The sequence below is a fragment of the Macaca mulatta genome, chromosome 3, assembly GCF_049350105.2.
Source record: "Macaca mulatta isolate MMU2019108-1 chromosome 3, T2T-MMU8v2.0, whole genome shotgun sequence".
In the NCBI taxonomy this organism is placed as follows: domain Eukaryota; kingdom Metazoa; phylum Chordata; class Mammalia; order Primates; family Cercopithecidae; genus Macaca; species Macaca mulatta.
In genome coordinates, this window is record NC_133408.1 from 136,497,642 (window position 1) to 136,525,452 (window position 27,811).

Genomic DNA, 27,811 nt, shown 5'->3' on the forward strand with positions numbered 1-27,811 from the left:
TCTTGAATTAATTTTCGTATAAGGAGTAAGGAAAGGATCCAGTTTCAGCTTTCTACTTACGGCTAGCCAATTTTCCCAGCACCATTTATTAAATAGGGAATCCTTTCCCCATTTCTTGTTTTTGTCAGGTTTGTCAAAGATCAGATGGCTATAGATGTGTGGTATTATTTCTGAGGACTCTGTTCTGTTCCATTGGTCTAGATCTCTGTTTTGGTACCAGTACCATGCAGTTTTGGTTACTGTAGCCTTGTAGTATAGTTTGAAGTCAGGTAGCGTGATGCCTCCAGCTTTGTTCTTTTGACTTAGGATTGTCTTGGAGATGCGGGCTCTTTTTTGGTTCCATATGAACTTTAAAGCAGTTTTTTCCAATTCTGTGAAGAAACTCATTGGTAGCTTGATGGCGATGGCATTGAATCTATAAATTACCTTGGGCAGTATGGCCATTTTCACGATATTGATTCTTCCTATCCATGAGCATGGTATGTTCTTCCATTTGTTTGTGTCCTCTTTGATTTCACTGAGCAGTGGTTTGTAGTTCTCCTTGAAGAGGTCCTTTACATCCCTTGTAAGTTGGATTCCTAGGTATTTTATTCTCTTTGAAGCAATTGTGAATGGAAGTTCATTCCTGATTTGGCTCTCTGTTTGTCTGTTACTGGTGTATAAGAATGCTTGTGATTTTTGCACATTAATTTTGTATCCTGAGACTTTGCTGAAGTTGCTTATCAGCTTAAGGAGATTTTGGGCTGAGACAATGGGGTTTTCTAAATATACAATCATGTCATCTGCAAACAGGGACAATTTGACTTCTTCTTTTCCTAACTGAATACCCTTGATTTCTTTCTCTTGCCTAATTGCCCTAGCCAGAACTTCCAACACTATGTTGAATAGGAGTGGTGAGAGAGGGCATCCCTGTCTTGTGCCAGTTTTCAAAGGGAATTTTTCCAGTTTTTGCCCATTCAGTATGATATTGGCTGTGGGTTTGTCATAAATAGCTCTTATTATTTTGAGGTACGTTCCATCAATACCGAATTTATTGAGCGTTTTTAGCATGAAGGGCTGTTGAATTTTGTCAAAAGCCTTTTCTGCATCTATGGAGATAATCATGTGGTTCTTGTCTTTGGTTCTGTTTATATGCTGGATTATGTTTATTGATTTGCGAATGTTGAACCAGCCTTACATCCCAGGGATGAAGCCCACTTGATCATGGTGGATAAGCTTTTTGATGTGTTGCTGAATCCGGTTTGCCAGTATTTTATTGAGGATTTTTGCATCGATGTTCATCAGGGATATTGGTCTAAAATTCTCTTTTTTAGTTGTGTCTCTGCCAGGCTTTGGTATCAGGATGATGTTGGCCTCGTAAAATGAGTTAGGGAGGATTCCCTCTTTTTCTATTGCTTGGCATAGTTTCAGAAGGAATGGTACCAACTCCTCCTTGTACCTCTGGTAGAATTCAGCTGTGAATCCATCTGGTCCTGGACTTTTTTTGGTTGGTAGGCTATTAATTATTGCCTCAATTTCAGAGCCTGCTATTGGTCTATTCAGGGATTCAACTTCTTCCTGGTTTAGTCTTGGAAGAGTGTAAGTGTCCAGGAAATTATCCATTTCTTCTAGATTTTCCAGTTTATTTGCGTAGAGGTGTTTATAGTATTCTCTGATGGTAGTTTGTATTTCTGTGGGGTCGGTGGTGATATCCCCTTTATCATTTTTAATTGTGTCGATTTGATTCTTCTCTCTTTTCTTCTTTATTAGTCTGGCTAGTGGTCTGTCAATTTTGTTGATCTTTTCAAAAAACCAACTCCTGGATTCATTGATTTTTTGGAGGGTTTTTTGTGTCTCTATCTCCTTCAGTTCTGCTCTGATCTTAGTTATTTCTTGCCTTCTGCTAGCTTTCGAATGTGTTTGCTCTTGCTTCTCTAGTTCTTTTAATTGTGATGTTAGAGTGTCAATTTTAGATCTTTCCTGCTTTCTCTTGTGGGCATTTAGTGCTATAAATTTCCCTCTACACACTGCTTTAAATGTGTCCCAGAGATTCTGGTATGTTGTATCTTTGTTCTCATTGGTTTCAAAGAACATCTTTATTTCTGCCTTCATTTCGTTATGTACCCAGTAGTCATTCAGGAGCAGGTTGTTCAGTTTCCATGTAGTTGAGCGGTTTTGATTGAGTTTCTTAGTCCTGAGTTCCAGTTTGATTGCACTGTGGTCTGAGAGACAGTTTGTTATAATTTCTGTTCTTGTACATTTGCTGAGGAGTGCTTTACTTCCAATTACGTGGTCGATTTTGGAGTAAGTACGATGTGGTGCTGAGAAGAATGTATATTCTGTTGATTTAGGGTGGAGAGTTCTATAGATGTCTATTAGGTCTGCTTGCTGCAGAGATGAGTTCAATTCCTGGATATCCTTGTTAACTTTCTGTCTCGTTGATCTGTCTAATGTTGACAGTGGAGTGTTGAAGTCTCCCATTATTATTGTATGGGAGTCTAAGTCTCTTTGTAAGTCTCTAAGGACTTGCTTGATGAATCTGGGTGCTCCTGTATTGGGTGCATATATATTTAGGATAGTTAGCTCTTCCTGTTGAATTGATCCCTTTACCATTATGTAATGGCCTTCTTTGTCTCTTTTGATCTTTGATGGTTTAAAGTCTGTTTTATCAGAGACTAGTATTGCAACCCCCGCTTTTTTTTGTTCTCCATTTGCTTGGTAAATCTTCCTCCATTCCTTTATTTTGAGCCTATGTATGTCTCTGCGTGTGAGATGGGTCTCCTGAATACAGCAGACTGATGGGTCTTGACTCTTTATCCAGTTTGCCAGTCTGTGTCTTTTAATTGGAGCATTTAGTCCATTTACATTTAAGGTTAATATTGTTATGTGTGAACTTGATCCTGCCATTATGATATTAACTGGTTATTTTGCTCATTAGTTGATGCAGTTTCTTCCTAGCCTCGATGGTCTTTACATTTTGGCATGTTTTTGCAATGGCTGGTACTGGTTGTTCCTTTCCATGTTTAGTGCTTCCTTCAGGGTCTCTTGTAAGGCAGGCCTAGTGGTGACAAAATCTCTAAGCATTTGCTTATCTGTAAAGGATTTTATTTCTCCTTCACTTATGAAACTTAGTTTGGCTGGATATGAAATTCTGGGTTTAAAATTCTTTTCTTTAAGAATGTTGGATATTGGCCCCCACTCTCTTCTGGCTTGGAGAGTTTCTGCCGAGAGATCTGCTGTTAGTCTGATGGGCTTCCCTTTGTGGGTAACCCGACCTTTCTCTCTGGCTGCCCTTCAGATTTTTTCCTTCATTTCAACTTTGGTGAATCTGGCAATTATGTGTCTTGGAGTTGCTCTTCTCGAGGAGTATCTTTGTGGCGTTCTCTGTATTTCCTGGATTTGAATGTTGGCCTGCCCTACTAGGTTGGGGAAGTTCTCCTGGATGATATCCTGAAGAGTGTTTTCCAACTTGGTTCCATTTTCCCCCTCACTTTCAGGCACCCCAATCAGACGTAGATTTGGTCTTTTTACATAATCCCATACTTCTTGCAGGCTTTGTTCATTTCTTTTTCTTCCTTTTTCTTTTGGTTTCTCTTCTCGCTTCATTTCATTCATTTGATCCTCAATCGCTGATACTCTTTCTTCCAGTTGATCGAGTCGGTTACTGAAACTTGTGCATTTGTCACGTATTTCTCGTGTCATGGTTTTCATCTCTTTCATTTCGTTTATGACCTTCTCTGCATTAATTACTCTAGCCATCAATTCTTCCACTTTTTTTTCAAGATTTTTAGTTTCTTTACGCTGGGTATGTAATTCCTCCTTTAGCTCTGAGAAATTTGATGGACTGAAGCCTTCTTCTCTCATCTCGTCAAAGTCATTCTCCGTCCAGCTTTGATCCGTTGCTGGCGATGAGCTGCGCTCCTTTGCCAGGAGAGATGCACTCTTATTTTTTGAATTTCCAGCTTTTCTGCCCTGCCTTTTCCCCATCTTTGTGGTTTTATCTGCCTCTGGTCTTTGATGATGGTGATGTACTGATGGGGTTTTGGTGTAGGTGTCCTTCCTGTTTGATAGTTTTCCTTCTAACAGTCAGGACCCTCAGCTGTAGGTCTGTTGGAGATTGCTTGAGGTCCACTCCAGACCCTGTTTGCCTGGGTATCAGCAGCAGAGGCTGCAGAAGATAGAATATTTCTGAACAGCGAGTGTACCTGTCTGATTCTTGCTTTGGAAGCTTCCTCTCAGGGGTGTACTCCACCCTGTGAGGTGTGGGGTGTCAGACTGCCCCTAGTGGGGGATGTCTCCCAGTTAGGCTACTCAGGGATCAGGGACCCACTTGAGCAGGGAGTCTGTCCCTTCTCAGGTCTCAACCTCCGTGTTGGGAGATCCACTGCTCTCTTCAAAGCTGTCAAACAGAGTTGTTTGCGTCTGCAGAGGCTTCTGCTGTGTTTGTTATTGTTTACTGTGTCCTGTCCCCAGAGGTGGAGTCTACAGAGACAGGCAGGTTTCCTTGAGCTGCTGTGAGCTCCACCCAGTTCGAGCTTCCCAGCAGCTTTGTTTACCTACTTAAGCCTCAGCAATGGCGGGCGCCCCTCCCCCAGCCTCGCTGCTGCCTTGCCGGTAGATCACAGACTGCTGTGCTAGCAATGAGGGAGGCTCCGTGGGTGTTGGACCCTCCCAGCCAGGTGTGGGATATGATCTCCTGGTGTGCCTGTTTGCTTAAAGCGCAGTATTGGGGTGGGAGTTACCCGATTTTCCAGGTGTTGTGTGTCTCAGTTCCCCTGGCTAGGAAAAGGGATTCCCTTCCCCCTTGCGCTTCCCAGGTGAGGCGATGCCTCGCCCTGCTTCAGCTCTCGCTGGTCGGGCTGCAGCAGCTGACCAGCACCAATCGTCCGGCACTCCCCAGTGAGATGAACCCAGTACCTCAGTTGAAAATGCAGAAATCACCGGTCTTCTGTGTCGCTCGCGCTGGGAGTTGGAGACTGGAGCTGTTCCTATTCAGCCATCTTCCACTTTCTTATCTACATCTCGCCTGGATGTAAATAAGAAGACCCACAAGTGGAAATACTAACTAAAAGTTCAGAGAGCCATGTACTCAATCAGACCATCCACCTGCTAAACCCTCCTCCTGCAAGGTTTAACTACTCAGTTTCCTTTATCATTGTCTACTCTGCTCAAATCCCTGATAATTGCTGCCTTGATCACAGTGAATAAATATACTTCCTACATCACAGTGAAGACATAAGCTTTCTCAAATTTTACCCACTGAATATGTCATCATTGTACATCATTTTAAGGAGACCTCTTTGATTCTACCCTCTACCACATATTTCACATATAATCAATCATAAAATCAATTCATGTTACGTTGTAGACAGCTTCTATATGGTTCCTAATCAACTTTATATCCTTGTATTTATGCCCTCGTGGAGTCCCCTCTCTTTAAGTGAGGGCTGGAGTTAATAAATTGGTTCTAATGAGTAGAATATGAAATAAATGATAGGCTGTCAATTCCAAAATTAGGTTACAAAAGACTATTGCTCCCATCTTGCTTGCACTGTTTTTCTTGCCATCTTGCTTGCATGCTTTCATAAACAAGCCCCCATATTCTGAATTGCTCTACAAAGGCCCACATAGAAAGTAACAAGGGAAGCTAATAAGGAACTGAAGCCCCCAGTCCAACAGGCCTGCAGTGTCCAAATCCTGCCAGCAACCACATGAGTGAGCTTAGAAGTAGAGTCTTCCTTAGTCAAGACCTCAGATGATAACTTCAGTGGCAACTTGCTTGCAGGCTTGTGAGAAACCGTGAGCAAGAGGACACAGCTAAACCATGCATGGATTACTGACCCACAGAAAATGTAAATATTGTTGTTTTAAGCCGCTAAATTTTGAGGTGATTTGTGATACCTTAGCCTGTGTTTGATAATTAACACGATCTATCACCTAAAATGCTCTACTGAATAGCATGATTACCGAAATGCTTTTCTTCAAATCTCTTCATTTCCCCAATTCAAATCTTATATGCCATGCAGAACAAACTTGAAGTTACTTAATTTTGCTCTGCCTAAATTTACTCATTTCTAAATTGAAGGTAATAATAGTACTGGACTTATATGGTTACTGTATTTTAAAATGAGTTAATATAAGTAAAATGATGAAAACAAATTCTGAAATCCTTAGTCTTTTATATGTCTCAGCTGTAATTCCCTGGTACCACTCTGTTTTCAAAAGTGCATCAGTCTTTTTCTCCTGGACCGTTAACAGACTCTTAATTTGTTTTCTTTTATCTCTGTTCCCATCCTATGCATTCTGTAGTTCAGCCAGATATAACTTTTCATATATAAATGTATTGGCACATTCATTCCTGTTCAATGGCTTTCCATAGAAATTAGGTTGAATCTACAAGTTATCAATATGGTTTGCAGGAGCCTTCCTACCTTTCTAGACCCATCACATACCATTAGTGGAATCCCAGAGGAGCCAAAAGATTCATGAAACATTCTTTGACTTTAAGTATCATGCGATAAAGAGCACATAACCTAGTAACTATAGTTTCAAAAAGGTATTATCTGGATGTGTTTGAAAAACAAATTACATAAGAAGTCAGAGACGAGGTTTCAAAATTTTTAGATAAGAAATTATCTACCAAAGAGATCAGAGTTCATGTATTCTATTATAACCTCTTTGAACATTGGTTTCTGCTTTTGTAGAAATGAATAGAGTGTTTTTGTATTATGCTAACATTTACCTCTTGGATAATTTGGTATTATTCAGAATTTTTAGTAAGTTTTATAACAATAATAGTAAAATTCTGCCAAATATGTCTTCTAATAAATACATATTATGTTGTCATTTCTGAACTTTGAATCTTCAGTGACCTCTTGCTTATTTGATAAAGTCTAAAATTTGCATGACATTCAAGGCCCTAGATGGTCTGATATATCACTCTCTAGTTTCACCTCCTGGTGCTGTTTCTCCCTCCCTCCATGCAGGCTTCTGCACTGTGCCGTAGACATTGCAGGTCCTAGGCCATATGTGTACCTGTGTTTTCATTTATTTGTCCATGTGTCCTGCCACCAGGAAATCCCTCCCCTGTAGCCCTTGTGGTTTCCTTCTTAGTACTTAGAACTACATACAAGGTGTCTCCTGGGTGCTTCATATGCTTCAGCTGTATCTGAGATTCACACTCCTTCCTCTGCATTCTCTAAGATCCAGATAGAAGCTTTTATTATAAAGTTTATCATGTTAAAGTAAAGTTCCTAGCAAAACATCTCTATTACTTTTTCTAAGCTCTGAAAGCTGCATGAAGGTAGAAGCAATACCAGGGTCATTCATCTTTGTGTCATAATGGCCTAGCCCAGAACATGGTACCAAATAGAGAATTAGTAAATATTTATTAGACAGATGGACAGAAGGACAAACAATTAGAATTCACTAATCCTATATAGCTGAAGTAGTGAATTAGAATTTGCTAATCCTAAATAGTTTAATATTAGACTACACAATAATTCCAGCTCATTTTATAAAATAATAGTAGTTTTTGAACATATTTTCTAGAAATTTAGGAACTATACATTTAGAAGACAAGGATTGATGGCTTGAGAAATACCTTATGAATGTATCAAGGAAGTTAAAAACACGTTTTATATTTACGTTTGTTTAATTTTTTCTCATAGTTATGGCTTACTTCCCCCAAATCTTTAAATATAGCATTGGTTTTATGTATGAGATAAGAATGCATTTTCTTAACACATGTTCATTTTTATCATATATGCTAATGTAGAAATTTGCATTGTAGATTATTTTTTCATTTTTTATTTGCACTTTAAATGAATCACATTGTACTTAAACTTGAGCAATAACATTAGGTAAACATAGAGTAAGTCCCAGCACTGCCACTTAGGAGTGATGCAAGTTTGGCAAAGTTACATACTGCCTCTAAGGTTATTAGTATCTGAAACCTGGAATTATAGTAGTTCCTCTCTAATAAGGGTGTATTAGAGATTGATAAGATATTATATATGAAACTGTTAATAATGATTACTACATAGTAAGCTTTAATGTATTTTAAATCTTAATCTTTTAGTTATTACTGTTAAAATAATTTATTTTCCCCCATCAAATAATATCATTATATAAATGCCTTATCAGCTTTCCCTTCTCTCTTATATGTCCTCAAGTACTTCCCTTTCTTGCTCGTGACCCTTAGACTGTTTCTTACCATGCCTCTTTTCCCTAAAAGCTACTCTTTCTCAGAAGCCTCACCTTCAGACAACTACCTCGTATCTCAGTTAGCAAGCCATAAAGAGTTCATCTTCTATGGTTTAACTTTCTCTCTTATCATTTATTCTTTAACCTAGTATAATTGTTCTGCAGAAACCACTTTTCTCAGGATTACCAATGGCTTTCTAAATGATAAGCCAAAAGCTGTGTCTAAATCTGCCTCTTCATGACACTTGTATAGTATGTAGTATGGATGAGCAATTACATCTTGATTCCACCACCTATGCTTCCCATAGCTTCTCAATTGCTCCATTTCAGAATTATCTTACTTTTGTTTCTATGTGCATATTTAAAATATTTCCCTTCCGGGCCGGGCGCAGTGGCTCATGCCTGTAATCCCAGCATTTTGGGAGACTGAGGTGGGTGGATTACCTGAGGTCAGGAGGTCGAGACCAACATGGTGAAACCCCATCTCTACTAAAAATACAAAAAAATTAGCTGAGCATGGTGGTGGGAGCCTGTAATCCCAGCTACTTGGGCGGCTAAGGCAGGTGAATCACTTGAACCTGTGAGGTAGAGGTCACGCCACTGCACTCCAGCCTGAGTAACAGAGCGAGATTCTGACCCCCCCCCAAAAAAAAACCCAAAAAACAAACAAACAAAAAAAGTCTTTTATGTGCCAGTTATATTCATTGCATCATTTTGACTATTTTCATTTATTTTTATTACTTTTTTCTTTCTCTAAACAGTTTCTTAACAGACCTGTGTAGTTGTGCTAGTACTTCGTAAGCTTGAAGTGAATGGACACTGTTATATAAATAAATTAAAGATTATCTACAAATTGGCCTAAATCACTGACAAAAATATAAATCATATCATTTATTACATTAACCCTTTTAGTAATGTGTTTCTGAATAGCAGTCGCTTTAGTTGCAAGGACATTATTCTTTTGTTTAAACATTTGCTTCAAGTATATATAGCAAACACTTGAATGCCTAGTCTATGCTAATAGTTTTGCCATTATAAATTGTATATAATATATATAATATAATATAATATATATATAAATATAACATACATATAAATTGTATATATATTATAAAATGTTCTTAAATTGGTTAGCCTGGCTTTCCTCTACTCACCCACAAAGAAATAGTATTATGCTAACTGAAATAACTACCCCATGCATATGAGGACTGCTTTTACACACATAGACAGATCAATAAATAAATTTTAGTTAAATTAGACTCAAATTTATTTAATGATTTTTATGGTTGAACAGTAAATTCAGATCACCCCTCCCATTTTTTAAAGCTAAAAGCAAATGAACTATAGCATTGCTTTGAACTTTGGTCTATATATCCTAGCTAAAATTATAGGATGCAATTGAAAGCAGGTATAAAATGCTTACAACTGAATAGGTTGAAAATAGATATTTATGTAGGGAATGCAATATAAGTGCCTAGTAAAGAAATATTAATTGATGTGTATAAAGATACAGTGCAAGAATGAATAAGCAGTGAGATTATGAGCAATTTTACTAAAGTGAGATTTAAAAGACCATGATGAGAAGAAAGAATAAACAAGATGGGTTTTTGTGAGCTTTTACCAGATCCACGAAATCCTGGCAAAACCATTTGGATGCCATATAATCATCAGTAGAGAAACTTGGAAAAGAAGAAAAAGGATTGACGTGCAGATTGTGGTCCCTCAGAGATAGCCAAGTGTAAGGACACTTTCTAGAAAGCTATTTTCATTTTCATTTTCCAGTTATGAAATGACAAGGCCCCAGACTAAAAATTCAGAAATGCGAATGCATACATGGATTGTTCTAGGAAAGAGCAAGAACCTCTGATTCACACATAGAATGATAATTAACAAATTGATTTTTTTTTTAAAAGTAGTTATCTCATGAAAGCGAAATAACCAAGGATCGTATGTGTGATAACTACTTTAAACCTACACTAATTATATAAATATTGAAAGTTATAGATGAAAACCCCAAAGGCAGTGTACAATTGGTCCTAATTTTCTTATGGTGCTGGATCTGCCATTTGACAAAAATGAGTATCCGAAAGAATTCATCTTTTACTAAAGCACTCTCTTGTTACAGAGTGTGAATGCTCCTCTTGAACTCTATATGTGTGTGATAGTTAAATAAAGAAGTTGCCAGACAGGAAAAAGGAAACCTAAATATTTTGTCTGTTAAGCAGAACTATATTCAGGAACCATATGAACAGAATATATGTTGTTCCCTTTGTTGTAGTATAGTCTTCCGATTTAATAGGAAGGAAGGAAGCAAAAGGAAGAGAGGGAAGGATGGAAAGAGGGAGGAAAATGTACACATACACACATATATAAAAACAATGCTTGCCTTAAAAAAACTTTTGAAAGGGCCTTACAAAATATTTTATACAGATTTTAGGAAAGAAAAGAAATTAATCTCTTTGGGACTTTCCAGAAAATATAATGCAATAAATTTCACACAGACTGGCATCTCTAATGCTTCTGTCCAGTGAGGTAGAAACTAGTTTTCTGCTTGACTGCTCAGCCCAAGAGCAATGACTTTAAACAAGAAAACAAAACAAACTGGGACAAGAGGTGCATTAAGGAAAAGCTTAGAGATGTTTGATGAAACACTGAGTGCCGTTTTCACAGTATCAATTAAAGAATATTTTGTCTATATTACTAGACTTCGATAAATAACTTATACATGTACAACTTTTAAGTATGTTCTATTACTTTTTTTTAATTCTGTTATTAATAGGGTCCTGTAATTTAGTTTCTCACTCTCACATTTTTTGCCACTAGAATCTTAGAAGTAGAGAAAAACTACTTTAAATTTTTTTTTTCAATTATATTCACAAATGGTAAATTGTTTCATGGCAGTAGACATTCAAGACTGTTTATGAATAAAGATGTTTATAATTTTTTATAACTCAAACATAGTCCCATAGTGATGATACTGCTACTTATATATTGCCTCAGTTCATAGAAACAATTATTAAACAATTTCACAATACTCTTAATTGAAGAATTTGATGGTCTTGTTTTCTATATGCAAGACACTGTGCTCTATTGCAATGGTAATGGGTTTTAAACATTTTATTCATGTTGAAAGTATTTTTTCATGAATGGTATCATTTAGTCTTTCCTTATTCACAGGTCACTCCTCTATTATCATTCCTATTTTTGTATGTCTTGAAGCAATAGGCTGGTGGTGGCTCACACTAGTAATCCCAACAATTTGGGAGGCAGGAGCATCTCTTGAGCCCAGGAGTTTGAGACCAGCCAGGGCAACATATTGAGACCCTGTCTCTACAAAAATAAAAATAAAAATTACCTAGGCATGGTGGTGTACACCTGGAGTCCCAGCTACCTCAGAGACTGAGGTGAGAGGATACCTGAGTTCAGGTCAAGGCTGTGATAAGCCATGATCGCACCACTGCACTTTTAGCCTGGGAAACAGAACAAGACCTTGTCTCAAAAAAAAAAAAAAAAAAAAAAGCAACAAAAATTCTTGAGCTTTTGCACTAAACATGTATGTTTTATATCCAAAGAGGGTAGAAGCAGAGGATAGAGGGATGGTGATTAATAATGGGTCTATTTTGGTAGCACATTACTAATGGTATTGTGCATAAGATAGACTGCTGAATATTTCTGTATTTAACTGTGATTTTATCTAAAAACAGGAAGCTACTGCTGTTGGAGTGCAGGTGAGGACCCCTAAAAGCTGTATTGCTGTTATTATTGACATTTCAGAGAGTGAAACTCTGCTTCCAGTCTATTTAAAAGGAAGGATGTGTAAAGGGATGTTTCCTAAAATGTAGCCTTATGCCTGCCCTACAGCTTCATCATCTTCTCCCAACTTAAATTCCTAAAATCAAAGGAATATGTTAATTCCTTTAATGAACTATATTTATATATTTTAAAGACCTCTCATTTGGAAACAAACAAAAAATACCCTGCATATTTCAGTTCCCTTCCCAATGCTTAAGGGGCATACATAGCTCTTTTTAGATGATTTTTACACCCTAAAAAGAATGGCCAGGAGCAGAGCAGAAGAAAATAAAGTCAGAGAGGAGTATAGTATGTATAAGTATTACTCTTCTTATTAAGGTAAAGAAAAGACTTATTCTTGTATTCAAAGTCAATGCAGTTCCTGAATGAAGAGAGTTCAAATAAAATGGGACAAATGACCCTAAGGGCATTTTCTATTCTCAAGTTCTTTTTAATTTCTTGTACAATTAGAGGGAGGAGACCATGTCTTATTCATCATTTTAATCTCATTATTTATTACAGTGAACAGTATGTAAATGTCTGTTGTTCATTAAAAATGTTTCCATCTATTTTTTTTACTTTTTTTGAGCTATCAGATTTTTTTGCTCTAATTCCTTTTTTTCTTAAGTTATTTTTAAGATAGCAGGAGTTTGTTGAATTTTAAAGTTAAGCTTTGCTATGCACCTGATCTCCTTTAGTGATTCTGGTATTTAATTTCTCAAACTAAATAATTACTTTCTTTTTTAAGGTTTTAATCTCTTTTTCATTGCATCATTGATCCTTCTTATAAACTTAGAATAACAGACAACTTTTAACAATGTACTAGGACTTCCATGATTTTTCAGTCGGACTGGCAATACCTTACACTCGAACTTTTCCATAATTATTGCAGTTGAGAACAGTTTTTCAAGATTTTTATGGGGTTAGGCTAGAAGGATTCATCTTCTTCACTGAGTATGCTCATTGTTGTAACTGTAAGCATCTTGTTTTTTTCTTCCTGTGTTCTAATAAAACTATATTATTAAAATAGCTAGTTGGATACCTTTTGAATATTAGTTGTGATAATGTAATAGTTAGAATTTTTATAAGAATTTTTCTATATAATGAAGGGATTAATTTTAGGGTCCTAAGAATTTATAACAAGGCAAGATAATCAGGTACATTCCTATTCTTATTAATTTTCTCCTGTCATTACCATAACCTAGAATGTATCTCTTTCATTTACCATTTATTCCATCTAATTCTCTTTTCAAGGCCCTATTTAATTTCTAGTTACTCTAGGAAGTCAGCCTTTTCCCATTCAGAGTAAGGCGCTATGATAAACTAATAGTAGGATTCTCATCATCAATAAATATATTAATTAACAGTCGATCAGGATTCTCTGCCTGAGGACACTATCTAGTATATCACATGCATTAGTGTCTTTCAGCAAGGGCTATTTTTCCTTCCAGGAGACATTTGCCAATGCATGGTGACGTTTTTGATTGACATGGTATACTGATGGTATCTAGTGGGTACAAGCCAGAGGTGCAACTCAACGTCTAACAATATAACATCATCTGGTCCAAAATGTCATTACTGTCAAGGGTGAGAAAGATTTATTAATCACCGGCCGGGCGCAGTGGCTTACGCCTGTAATCCCAGTACTTTGGGAGGCCGAGGCGGGTGGATCACGAGGTCAGGAGATCCAGACCACCCTGGCTAACACGATGAAACCCCGTCTCTACTAAAAATACAAAAAATTGGTCGGGCGCAGTGGTGGGCGCCTGTAGTCCCAGCTACTCGGGAGACTGAGGCAGGACAATGACGTGAACCGGGGAGGCGGAGCTTGCAGTGAGCCGAGATTGCGCTACTGCACTCCAGCCTGGGCAACAGAGCAAGACTCCATCTCAAAAAAAAAAAAAAAAAAAAAAATTATTAATTACCTATATTGATGCTGGACCACAAATAGCCATGGTTGGTATGTGAATCCCTGACAAATTATATTACTACTTTCCATCCTTATGGCCAAAACTATGTTGATGGCTGTCATGGGAAAACATTAAATGTTCTGCTCAAGCACTGCTAGAATATATGTATTGCTTCTGTGTTATCTACATGGAGTGCCACATTATAATTAAAGAAAATTAAATTGAGCTGTCACAATTTTCTCTTTGACAGAGCCACACTGATTGCTACCTAGCATACTTCATTAGAAATCATTGTCACTGATTGCATATTTATAGTTTGAAGGTTTCCCTGGTATTTCATATGGTATTGGAGTTAATTTGACTGGTATGTAATAACCAGCCCTACTGGTTCCATCAGTAAAAGAAGAAAATGAATAAAGATTTAAATATATAGTTAGCTTTTGAACTTTTGCTTTTTTTTCTGTATTTGCTCTTCCATTTTTCCTGTCTCTGTTGGCATAGAGCATTCTCTGGATGTGTTTCCATCTCACAGGAATTAAGGCATCACTAGCCCTCAATGAAACCAGATTATCCTTCATATTTTTCAAAAATTTATGTTTCTTATTTTCCCTCCACTTAGAATACATTCTCCTGTTTAAATACCATCCATTCTTTAAGAACCAGGCTTCCTGTTGTATCTTAATCCATCATTATCTCTTATCCAGTTCCCAATACATATACATAATTATATACTCGTCTAACTCACCTTATGTCGTGTCATATGGAAAACCTCTTAAGGAGTATGTATCAAAATATCTTGTTTATTGATAAATTTTTGTGGAATTCTGCTGTTTGAAAAAGAATCCACATCTCCACCATCTAAATAAAGGGCCTGCATACAAATATTTCCTGCTTAGTTGAGAGAACAAATCTAAAAATCCAAGGTCTTATCATGATGAACATTTATTTCTGACAGTAGGTATGGCTTTCTATACTTATAAAATGAAATATATATTGCTCTGTCTCTCTAGCAGTGCGATGGTTTTAGAATGGTTTAGAAGTATATCTTTGATATTGACACTGATAACTATTTAGCAAAAGGCTGAGGTAGTTCCTTTTTTTCTTTCCAGCTTCTATTTTAGGTTCAGAGGGTACATGTGCAGGTTTGTTACATGGGTAAATTACATGTCACAGGGGTTTGCACTACAGATTATTTCATCGCCCAGGTAGTGAGCATAGTACCTGATAGCTAGTTTTTCTATCACCACTCTTCTCCCACTCTCCACCCTCAAGTAGACCCCAGTGTCTATTGTTCCCTTCTTTGTATCCATGTGTACTCAATGTTTAGATCCCACTTATAGGTGACAACACCTATAGTAGTATTTGGTTTTCTGTTCCTGCATTAATTCACTTAGGATAATGGCCTTCAACTCCATTCATGTTGCTACAAAGGACATGATTTCATTCATTTTTATGGCTGCGTAGTATTTCATGGTATATATGTATCACATATTCTTTATCAAGTCCACCACTGATGAACATCTAGCTTGATTCTATGTCTTTGCTGTCATGAATAGTACTGTGATGAATATACACATGCTTGAGTCTTTATGGTAGAACGATGTATATTCCTTTGAGTATATACCTAGCAATTCCATTGCTGGGTCAAATGGTAGTTTTCTTTTAACTTCTTTGAGAAATCTCCAAACTGCTTTCTGCAGTGGCTGAACTAATTTTCACTTCCACCAGAAGTGTTTAAGCATTCCTTTTTCTCCACAACCTCGTCAACATCTGTTTTGTTTTGTTTACTTTTTAATAATAGCCATTCTGACTGGTGTAGGATGGTATCTCATTGTGGTTTTGATTTGCATTCCCCTGATGATTAGTGATGTTGAGAATTTTTTCTTTTGCTTGTCAGCCATGTGTATGTCTTTTGAGAAATGTCTACTTGTGCCCTTTGCCCATTTTAATCAGATTGTTTGTGGGTTTTTTTTTTTTTAAGTGCCTTACAGTTTCTGGATAATAGACCTTTGTCAAATGTATAGTGTGCAGATATTTTCTCCAATTTTATAGATTTTCTGTCACTCTGTTGATAGTTTTTTTGTTTTTTTGTTTTTTTGTTTTTTGTTTTTTTGTTGTTGTTGTTGTGCAGAATCTCTTTAATTAGATTCCACTTGTCCACTTTTGTTCTCACTACAATTGCTTTCAGAGTCGTCTTCAAGAAATCTTTGCCAAGTCTCATGTTCAGAATTGCATTTCCTAGGTTTTCTTCTAAGGTTGTTATAGTTGTAGGTTTTACATTCAAGTTTTCACACCACCTTGAGTTGATTCCTGTATGTGGTGTAAGGAAATGGTCCAGTTTCAATCTTTGGCATGTGGGTAACCAGTTGTCCTAGCACCATTTATTGAATAAGGAGTCGTTTCTCCTTTTCTAGTTATCATCAGCTTTGTTGAAGATCAGATGGTTGTAGGTGTGCAACTTTATTTCTGGGTTCTATATTCTGTTCCATTGTTGTATGTGTCTGTTTTTGTACCAGTTTCATGCTGTTTTGTTTAATATAACCTTGTAGTAAAGTTTTAAAAAGTTGGATAGTATGATGCCTCTAGCTTTGTGTTTGTTTGTTTTTGCTTAGGATTGTTTTAGCTATTTGGGCAATTTTTTGGTTCCACATGAATTTTAGAATAGTTTTTTATAATTCTGTGGAAAATGTTGTTGGTAGTTTGATAGAAATACCATCGAATCTATACGTTGCTTTGGGCAGTATAGTGAGGTAGTTTCTTCAAACAACAATTTCCCAAAAAATATTCATAATTTATTAGTTATTTGTGGGCAAAGTGTAGATTTGTTCCATCTAGTGTCTCTTGTATCTATGCCTTTAGCATCTAGAGCAATGCATTTTAGAATTATACTTAACAACTATTTGAATACATCAATAAATTGAATGTTTTCATATTTATTATATATAATACTGGATGAATAATTTTGGTCTAGCATCTAGGACTTTAAACAATAGCCCCTATGTATTTTTAGTTTTTTCAATGTTTAAAAAAACTACAGATCCTTCTTTTATCATCCTCATGTTGAGCTCAGAGAATTTTGACAATGAATTAATGCATATACATATATTTAAGTCACTTAGGATAATGTGTCTAGGTACTTTACTTATTATTTTCATTAATATTCTTGACACTCCAAAACAAGCAAAAGTTCCTTTCCTTTGCCATATAGAAATGATATAAATTGCATTATATAAATTAACATTCCTAAGGAAAATGTTCTTTAAAATTACTTTGGACAGCAAACCTTATCCTGAAAGTTATTTGCTTGTTAGCTTGATTACCTCATTGATGTTGCAATCTACAGTTGGTGATTTTTTCCCAGTCTTTCTTCAACCTTTATTTTATCATTATGGTTTTTTTGTTCTTCTCTCTTTGTCTATTTTCACAGCTATTTTAAAATATTTTAAATTTATATATCCAGTATATTTAGTATGATTTGTTTTCTAGATTAAAGGCACCAGATCTATATGAAAACAACTTTTAAGAGCTGGTCAACACAGAAATCCATAGTAAATAACAAGTTTTTTTCTAGACTGTCTTGTCTCATCTTTAGTCATGGCTTCCAGCTACATCATCTTTAATCATAATAAACTTTCTTTATGCAATGTTGATCTTTTTAAAATAAATAATATTGTATTGCTTTTATCTCTGTATTTGGAGTTCTGAACTCTTATTTCATGTTATATTGATTTAATTAGAAATAAATACCTAGTTGAGAGGTTTTTTTAATTAGAATTAAATACTTAGTTGAGAAGTTTTTATTGTCTTTGTCAGAGTCAGTTCTTTTTGAATTATAAGTTGGTAAGACATTACTTCAAATTCTTTATTATATATCTGTCTGCCCTCTTAAGTGATACTAACAGTCCTAAAACATAGTACACACCCCTCACAGACATGCTTAAATTTAAATCTGTGGGGTTCTAATGGTTCTATAGTTTGGATCCTCTTTGTGTAAGTGTGCCTAGCAAAGTGCTTTGAAGCGAAGAGACATTTAATAAATATCTGTCTAAGTGAATTGAAGAGTTATGTATTTTAGGGAAAATCTAAAAGAAAATTTATGCTCTGGAGGAAAATTCATGAATGATCATAATTACAATTTAACCAAATGATGACAGAAAACTCTAATAAAGGACTGAAGTTTTTCTTTAGGGCTCTTGTATTCTTCCCACATCCTCCTTCATTGTTTAAAATCTATTGCTTTCTCTCAACTAGCCATTAATGCTGTTTCATCCTCTAATGGTTTCTCAGTGGGCATCCATTTATTTCTTTATTTCTAAAGAAATAAATCTCTTCTTTAGAACAAAGATTTATTTCAAACTGTCAGTGCAGCTAAAAGCCTTGGTTTCTTTGGGCTGAACTATGTTTTAAAACCATTTAAAATAGAGACCAAAATTTAAAAATATGGATTTCCTACTTCTCTTGAATGAAACAGATCTCATCACACTGGGTCTCTATTTCTTCATGGCAACAATATTCTGGAGCCAGCCTTGACAGATGGAACTTAAATTCTCAGGTCAACACATTCACTCCATTACCTTCTGGCTCCCGTAGGCTTTTGGGTTATAGCCTTTGCAATAGTCAAGTAATCCTCCATTTTCATTCCCAGTAAAACTTTCCTGATATGACCTATAATTTTTTCTCTTTTTTTAAAATTATACTTTAAGTTCTGGGATACATGTGCAGAATGTGCAGGTTTGTTATTTAGGTATACACATGCCATGTTGGTTTGCTGCACCCATCAACACATAAGAGCATATGACAAGTATAGTGATTGGTCGGTATTTGCTCTCTTTTTTCTCGCCTAAGCGCAAGAAGTGCAAGCCTACCTTACAGATGCGTACAATATATAATTATTTGTAATGTGCATTTTGAAAAGAAGTGACTTCCAAGTTCAAATATAGCTTCTACTCTGGGCTTCTTTGGGACTTGAATTTTCAACCATTATTAAGTTATTTGGACTATGAAAATGTTATCAGTGGTTATATTTAAAACTTCTGATAGTCACCAAACATTAGAATAAAAGATTGGTCATATTTTTCGTTTCATATTCTCTTTTTATTGCATCTTTGTTAGGCATCACAATCTTGAGTAACACAATTAAATACCCTTTTGTCAAACCATTTCATAATCGTAATCATGTAGAATAGGTAAACATTTTAAATTTTCAAATTCTTATGCATATACCAGATCTACCACATACATAGTAAGAAAAAACAAATAGTATGTAGTTTTTAGCCTCCTGTTGAACAACATTATAATCAGAGGACTGAAGATGTTGTTGTGGAACAACTTTTTAAAAAACATGACATATCCATGTTAATATTTTTGAAAAATATCAAGAAAATTATTGTAGAATCTTAATTTTTATTTTATTACCATTTAATTATGGCCCATTGATATTCAACATGTTACATGTGCACTTTTTTACAAGTGAAAAAAAAATGTAGAGATCTAGAATGTGGGTTAATCAAGAAACCATAGTTTTCTATAGAAATACAGAGACTTTTAAAGGAACTGATATTAATGGGTACCTGTAATGTGAAATAAGTATTTTACATAGTTGTCTCACTTGATCTTTATAACAATTCTGTGACTTAATTGTGAGTGTTTTATAAAATGAAAAGAATTGAGGATGAGTAGGAAGAAATAAATGACATGTCAAACAGCTGCCTTGGGAACTTCAATACCCCATATACCTTGGGATTGCTCTATGAGGAAAAACAAACTACTGCACCAAAGTCACTTTACCTTATTTCAAAGATTCATAACCTTTATTCATTTCCATCCAAATATTTTAAATTTTAGAAACACATAAACTTCAATAAACATTTAAGATTTTGTTTCATATTATGATGTCTATTAAGGGAACAAATAGTGGGGTTACATGACGGGAGCAGAAATATGATAACAGAAAACAGACAAAAACTATCAAGGAAATTGAATTTGGAAATAATTAAAAGGCAATGAAAGTACAGAGTCTTGGAAAAATGTGATCTAATTAATAAGGTACAATTTTCAGGTACAACATTTATAGACTCTTACTTTTTCTGTTTTCTGCCCTCAATATTTGGTGACTGGGGAAAAATTGGAGAATTAATGTATTTGGATTACAATAGAAAGAAAAGAAAAGAAATCATCTTTTAAAGAATATGCAACTGGATAGCAAAAGACCTGAGATCTAGTTGTAAATGTGCCACTGAACACTTAGGTAACTTTGAGTACATCAGTTTATTTTAACTATAAGTGCTCAAAGCAATCTCTCATGTCTTTTGATATTCTAAAATTGTATGATTCTCAAGACCTTCAATTCTTAGAAAGCAAGTTTATGACAAATTAACCAAATAAAATGAAAAATATCTGAAAACTCACCAACTTTATACTTTTATCTGATTTTTTAAAAGGTGCCAGTGGATTTTTATTGGTCAGTTATTTTTGCTTCACATGGAAGTTACTAGAGTATTAAAAAGAAACTGTACTGCAGGATAATAAAGTCAAAGAAAACATAAGATCCAAATAGTCATGAAAATCTTGAAATATTAAATAGAAAATTAGTCCAGACTATCCCTTTTTTAGGAAAAAAAAAAAAAGTATTAGATAATTTGAAGATGTAATTTAAAAAATAGGAATGACAACCACTCCAGGGGTCAAAAGTAGGAATGAGAAGATAGGCGTAATATCAATGTCACATGGTAAATGAACATCTTCAACAAATGTAATTTAAATTTTAGATGGTTAACAAAACACTTGGGAAATAGATTCAGTAAATAATCTTATGTATATTAATTTAGATGAAAAATGAGTTTTTATAACTGCTAATGTTATAGGAGTTACAATTAACCAATTTATTTAAAATATTATTTTTCAGTTAATTGTATTGGTGACCAGTATTTGAAATTATATGTATATATTTTATTTTATCATGCTGTGATAGCAAAATCATATGGGAAATCATTTTTATTAAATATAATTCATGGAAGTTGATTTGGTTTTTATTTTATTTTTCTTTATAATAAAGTACTATATTTTGTTTACTTGATTATAGACTAAAGGTTCTCAAACCATGACACCCTCTGGAGCCCAGAAAAAAGTTAAAAGAACTCTGCCAAATCCACCTCCTGAGGAGATTTCCACAGGAACTCAATCCACATTCAGCACAATGGGCACAGTTTCCAGGAGAAGGATCTGCAGAACCAACACAATGGCACGAGCCAAGATTCTCCAGGACATAGACAGAGAGCTTGATCTTGTGGAAAGGGAATCTGCAAAGCTTAGAAAGAAACAAGCAGAGCTTGATGAAGAAGAAAAGGAGATTGATGCCAAGCTACGATACCTGGAAATGGGAATTAACAGGAGGAAAGAGGCATTATTAAAGGAGAGAGAAAAGAGAGAACGAGCTTACCTCCAGGGAGTAGCTGAGGATCGTGATTACATGTCTGACAGTGAAGTAAGTAGCACAAGACCAGCCCGAATAGAAAGTCAGCATGGCATTGAGCGACCAAGAACTGCTCCCCAAACTGAATTCAGCCAGTTTATACCACCACAAACCCAAACAGAATCTCAACTAGTTCCTCCGACAAGTCCTTACACACAATACCAATACTCTTCCCCTGCTCTTCCTACCCAAGCACCCACCTCATACACCCAACAATCTCATTTTCAGCAACAAACTTTGTACCATCAGCAAGTTTCACCTTATCAGACTCAGCCAACATTCCAAGCTGTGGCAACAATGTCCTTCACACCTCAAGCTCAACCTACGCCAACCCCACAGCCTTCTTATCAGTTACCTTCACAGATGATGGTGATACAACAGAAGCCACGGCAAACTACATTATATTTGGAGCCCAAGATAACCTCAAACTATGAAGTGATTCGCAACCAACCCCTTATGATAGCACCTGTTTCTACTGATAACACATATGCTGTTTCCCATCTTGGTAGTAAGTACAATAGTTTAGACTTGAGAATAGGTTTAGAGGAAAGAAGTAGCATGGCAAGCAGTCCAATATCAAGCATATCCGCAGATTCTTTCTATGCAGATATTGATCACCATACTCCACGAAATTATGTCCTAATTGACGACATTGGAGAGATCACCAAAGGAACAGCGGCGTTAAGCACCGCATTTAGCCTTCATGAAAAGGATCTGTCAAAAACAGACCGTCTCCTTCGAACCACTGAGACACGCCGGTCTCAAGAAGTGACAGATTTCCTAGCACCTTTACAGTCTTCCTCTAGATTGCATAGTTATGTGAAGGCAGAGGAAGACCCAATGGAGGATCCTTATGAGTTAAAGCTTCTGAAACATCAGATTAAACAGGAATTTCGTCGAGGGACAGAGAGCTTAGATCACCTCGCTGGTCTTTCTCATTATTACCATGCTGATACTAGCTATAGACATTTTCCAAAATCTGAGAAGTATAGCATCAGTAGACTCACACTTGAAAAGCAAGCAGCAAAACAACTGCCAGCAGCCATACTTTATCAAAAGCAGTCAAAGCATAAGAAATCACTAATTGACCCTAAAATGTCAAAATTTTCACCTATTCAAGAAAGTAGAGACCTTGAACCTGACTATTCAAGCTATATGACTTCTAGCACTTCATCTATTGGTGGCATTTCCTCTAGGGCAAGGCTTCTTCAAGATGACATCACTTTTGGCCTCAGAAAAAATATTACAGACCAACAGAAATTTATGGGATCCTCTCTTGGCACAGGACTAGGCACATTAGGAAATACCATACGCTCAGCTTTGCAGGATGAAGCAGATAAGCCATACAGTAGTGGCAGCAGGTCCAGACCCTCCTCCAGACCTTCCTCTGTCTATGGGCTTGATTTATCAATTAAAAGGGATTCTTCTAGCTCTTCCCTAAGACTGAAAGCTCAAGAGGCTGAAGCTCTAGATGTTTCATTTAGTCACGCATCATCCTCTGCCAGAACTAAGCCGACCAGTTTGCCAATTAGTCAAAGTAGAGGAAGAATACCAATTGTGGCCCAGAATTCTGAAGAAGAAAGCCCACTCAGTCCTGTTGGCCAGCCAATGGGAATGGCCAGGGCTGCAGCTGGACCCCTGCCACCAATATCTGCAGACACCAGGGATCAGTTTGGATCAAGCCACTCATTGCCTGAAGTTCAGCAACACATGAGGGAAGAATCACGGACTCGAGGCTATGACCGTGACATAGCCTTCATCATGGATGACTTCCAACATGCCATGTCAGACAGTGAAGGTAAATTGGGCCTCAAACTACCCTGTTACTCTCAAAACTCAAACTCTTATTTTTCTGCATGTTTAATTTCCCTTCTGCAGAGATGTATCCTACTTTTCTTGGTGTGTCTTTTGCATGTTTACTTCAATTTTATTTTTTGTAAATGGAAATTTTATCTTGTGTATAGATTCTATAGCATGCTTTTCTTTATTTAGTTTTAGTTTATTCCTTTATTGTTCTGTTTCTTGATTGTTTGCTTGATTTGTTTGGTGTCTGCTTTTCTAAAACCATTATCAAATAATTCTGTCAATAAAATATGGTCATCCTATAAATCCATAGTTGAAAAGTTTTTCATTGTATGTTTCTTTCATTTTTTAAAATACATTTTAAAAGTTACTGATCAGTTTCTTTCAGTTTCTGGAATTATTAAAGTTTAGAGCCATGAAATACTATTCTGATAGACTTTGTAATAGAAAATCATTTATGGCATCTTTATGAGATCAGTGTTCATTAGTTCAGAAGATGTTCTATTTTTGAGAACTTTTGTATAAGTTCTTGATGTTAGTATAATGTAGAATTTTGTTATTTTTCTTAAATAAAAGATTTCTGTTTTATCTTTCTCATTATGAATACTATTATTTACAAATTTGTAATTTTGCATTATATGCTAGGAAGTTTAGTACTAAATAAGACATGAAAATAAATAATTGTATTAGTATGTATGAAGTATTCTTTAAAATTGAAACCTTGTAAACTTCTTTTGTGATTTTAGTTTATTAGAGTTCAAACTTTCCTGGTTTGCCCATTTAGCCTTTTCCTTTGGTTTCTTGGGTTTTGTTTTGTTTTGTTTTGTTTGTATCATCCCATGTTTTCGCCCTAAATTGACTTGCTAGAATTCCATGTTAAACAAGTGCTTTAATACAGTAAATGCTTAACTAAAAACTCATTTTAAGTAGCTCTGTTTTTAAAGATACACAACCATAAACATTTTTGAAAATTATGTAGTCCAAGTCTGGGATTGAAGAAGAGGGAGAAATGATACAAAGGTGTGAAGAGGCTAGCCTATACCAAGAGGATTCATGACTCTTGACTCTTGGTCCTCTTTTTTTTCACCTTCTTTCATTTACATTTGAATGTAGATGTAGATGGAGTTCTGGAAATAATATATGTTTGATCAAATAAAAGCGTTATTATTTCCTTCCTTTAGAGACTCCAAAGAACTAAGCTAACATGAACATCTCCCCTTTCAAACCTAACATCTTTCTTGAGGACTCACGGGAAAATACACATTTTTGTGAAAAGGAATTTTTTCCTACATCTTTGTCTAGATGAATAGGATCTTAGAAATTCAAACCTGAATTTTAATAGATTTTTTATTGAACTAAAGTAATCGCTGTATCTGAAGGAGGACAAACTGCTTTTGTTTGTGAAGTTCAAATAGATTAGTCATTTTCTGATTTGTTTTCATCTCTACAGGCTATTGGATTGACCATTTTTATTGACAATTAGTTAATTGAATAAAATACTCAATTTGTGGGTTCTTTATTTAGATGATTATTTGAATAAATGTACATAGCAGGAATTGTGATATTATGTGGAAACAGTCTTTAATATTTCCTTACTTTTTACAATCCACATTTTATAAACATTTTATACTTAAAAAATGACAATTGCAGAAGAGTAAAGAGATTGTTCAATAGTCATGTTTATAAAATAACATAATCAAACAAAACCCCTAGAGGGTCTATGGCATAACAAAATGCCTTAAGATGGTGTGTACATGATGAGCATATGTCTAAAGAGAGTTTGACAAATTGATTTATCATCATATATATTCTGTCCACGTGCTGCCAGATATTTAGATGTTTCTATATATCCTGATATATGGCATTTTCTTATGTGTACAGCCATATAAAAATAACAGAATATTCTATTTCCCTTTTATATGTTTGAATGATGTATAGGTCATAATCATCAAAGACTGTGTGAAAAACATTATTTTGATAAAATAGAGGATGAGATACCATGCAGCATATAAAATTATGAAGTGTGTAAAGATGATGCCAAATAAGTAAAGCGATTAAAATTTAAATGAAATTAAACTAAAAAATATTTTTAAATTAAGCAGACAAGGAAATCATTCATAAAGATTATGTTGATGTAAATTTGGGCAGGAAAACTATAACAATTATATATGACTTATATATGTAATGGTATGTGTGTGAATTGTAGTGGTTACTTCTAAATGATGTATGTAGTAAAATGTTATATATTTTCTTTGTTTATATATCACATAAACATACTATTTTTCTTCTAATGAGTAATGGTCTACTTTTCGTTTGAAATCTTGAATTCCTTTAGTATTTAAAAAAAATAGAAACTACTTTTTTTTCCAATCAATAATTCCCAACATTTATTAACTCATGAAGTATTAGGAATTTTTAACAGATTTTTAGCAAATATATGCTATATCTATATTTGAATGTACTAAGATAACTTTGAACAGTATAACATTCTACAGGTTATTTAGTATCCTGTGAACAAAACAAATTTAATTGCTTTCAAACTATTTGTTGTGTGCTTTTCCAAATTCAATTAAACTCTGTAAGTTATAGGATATAAGACAGTCATTAATATACTCTAAAAGACTCGTTGATGTTGAAATATCTTTCTTGAGGAAAAATCTATATAGACAGTTTATGTTGCTTAATATTTATTAATATTTTTAGCTTGAGGCAAGCTAGAAACAGGCTGGACATGGTGGCTCATGCCTGTAATCCTAGCACTTTGGGAGGCTCAGGCGAATGGATCATGAGGTCAAAAGATCGAGCCATCCTGGCCAACATGGTGAAACCCCGTCTCTACTAAAAATACAAACAATAGCTGGGCATGGTGGCGCACACCTGTAGTCCCAGCTACTTGGGAGCCTGAGGCAGGAGAATCGTTTGAACCCAGAAGGTGGAGGTTGCAGTGAGTTGAGATCGCGCCACTGCACTCCAGCCTGGCGACAGAGTGAGACTTCGTCTCAAAAAGAAAAAAAAAATGTAATTCATCTCATGTCCTCCAATATATACAGTCTTTTTAAAAGTATATATATTTGACCAATATGAGAAGAATTAAACTATTTATGTAACTGTAGCCTGTGGACAGTACTAGATCCAGAAATAACTTATTCGTATATTACTTTTAAGAATTCAAGAAAATAATGCCAAGTTTTAAAAAAAGATATTGTTAATCTCCTTCAAATGATTTGAACTAATTCAGAATATTTTTGTTATAAAATTTACTTTTTCACTTAGATTTTACCATGAAAGGTGAGACAGTTATAAACAATTAACATTTATATACAACTGGTTCTAAACAATGAAAACAAAATTCAATACAAAAGCAGATTGATTTCATCTACTTGCTGTTGGTTGATTATAAACTCCTGTGCAACAGATGATAGTCATCCTTATTCAGTTACACATAGTGTTATTATAAAAAATAACAGAAAATCAAAATACATAATCAGAATTATTGGCAATAAATTGACAGAATTTGGGTCAGGTTGAACTTCTACTTTATTTCTATAGACACAGCCAAACAAAACACACATTTTAAAGAATTGTATTTCAAATGCAATTAAGAAAGTTATACATTCAAATGAAATCATGTACTACATTATAAAGGATATTAATTTATTAAAATAAGTATAAATTATTTTTCTATTTTCATGAGAAATCTATAAAATCCTATAAGAAGTAAGACAAAAGTAGTGTCAATGTCACTGAGAATAATCAAATAAATTTTAAGAGATGAATGATTAAATAATGAATTTGTTTTGTATTTACTTGTCAAATGTCTATTACACTAAATTTCTTGGTAAGTTCAGTCACTTGGTTTCAAATTAAGACTTTGGAAAACCATAATTATTGAGTAGATTGTGAAAAATATCTGCATCAATGAGGTTCAAAGGACAAATTAACATTTATTTTTAAATGTGTTTATCATAATTAGGATGTTAACTACTTTTTCTAGTTGATGACTAATCCTGTGCTTCATTCATGCCAATATTTATTCGATGTTATGCCTTAGGCAGGGCATTGATTTTAGTATTGAGGGAAGGGGGAAAAAAAAGGACAATATGAGCCTTGCCTTTAAGCAGCTTAGAATAGGTGAGATCAGTCAAGTACGTATGCAATCACAAAACAGATAAGTATTAATGTATTTTCTGAAATCTAAGACTGATGAACCCATGACACATCATTGCTTGTTTTATGTTATGGGAGGGAAATGCTGTGGTTAAGTAGCAGTGTTGACCACAGGAGGTATAGAGGTGACTAGTAGTACATATGCTGTGGGTTTGCCAGTCCCAGCAGCAATGAAATGATGGAAATGGCCTAGGGGAAAAGATTGGGAGGAGGTTTTGGAAAAGATGATAGTCAGGAATGCAGTTAGAAAAATAAAAGTATATTGTATGACCTTCTAGAAGCTGGAGTTTAGGAAAGTAGAGGTTGACAACATCATCAACTAATCTAAGCATCATCAACAAAGGATAAGCACTTGAGAAGCGTTGTTCCTTCTACTGTTTAGGAAACAACAGAGTATTTCCAGAGACTGTTAATTAGAGATTCTTTTACAAAGAATAAAACAATTTATTAAAAGGCAAATTCTGTATATTAGGGAAAATAAGAT

At 35.1% G+C, this 27,811-nt stretch overlaps 1 protein-coding gene across 1 annotated transcript in view; it reads left to right on the plus strand.

Moving 5' to 3' along the window:
- PCLO (piccolo presynaptic cytomatrix protein) overlaps positions 1–27,811 on the plus strand; it is a 400,611-nt gene that overhangs the window by 223,950 nt on the left and 148,850 nt on the right. The window contains exon 7 of the mRNA XM_015134174.3: positions 20,968–23,155. Coding sequence (XP_014989660.3) covers positions 20,968–23,155 — 2,188 coding nt within the window. The remainder of the gene's footprint in view (positions 1–20,967; positions 23,156–27,811) is intronic.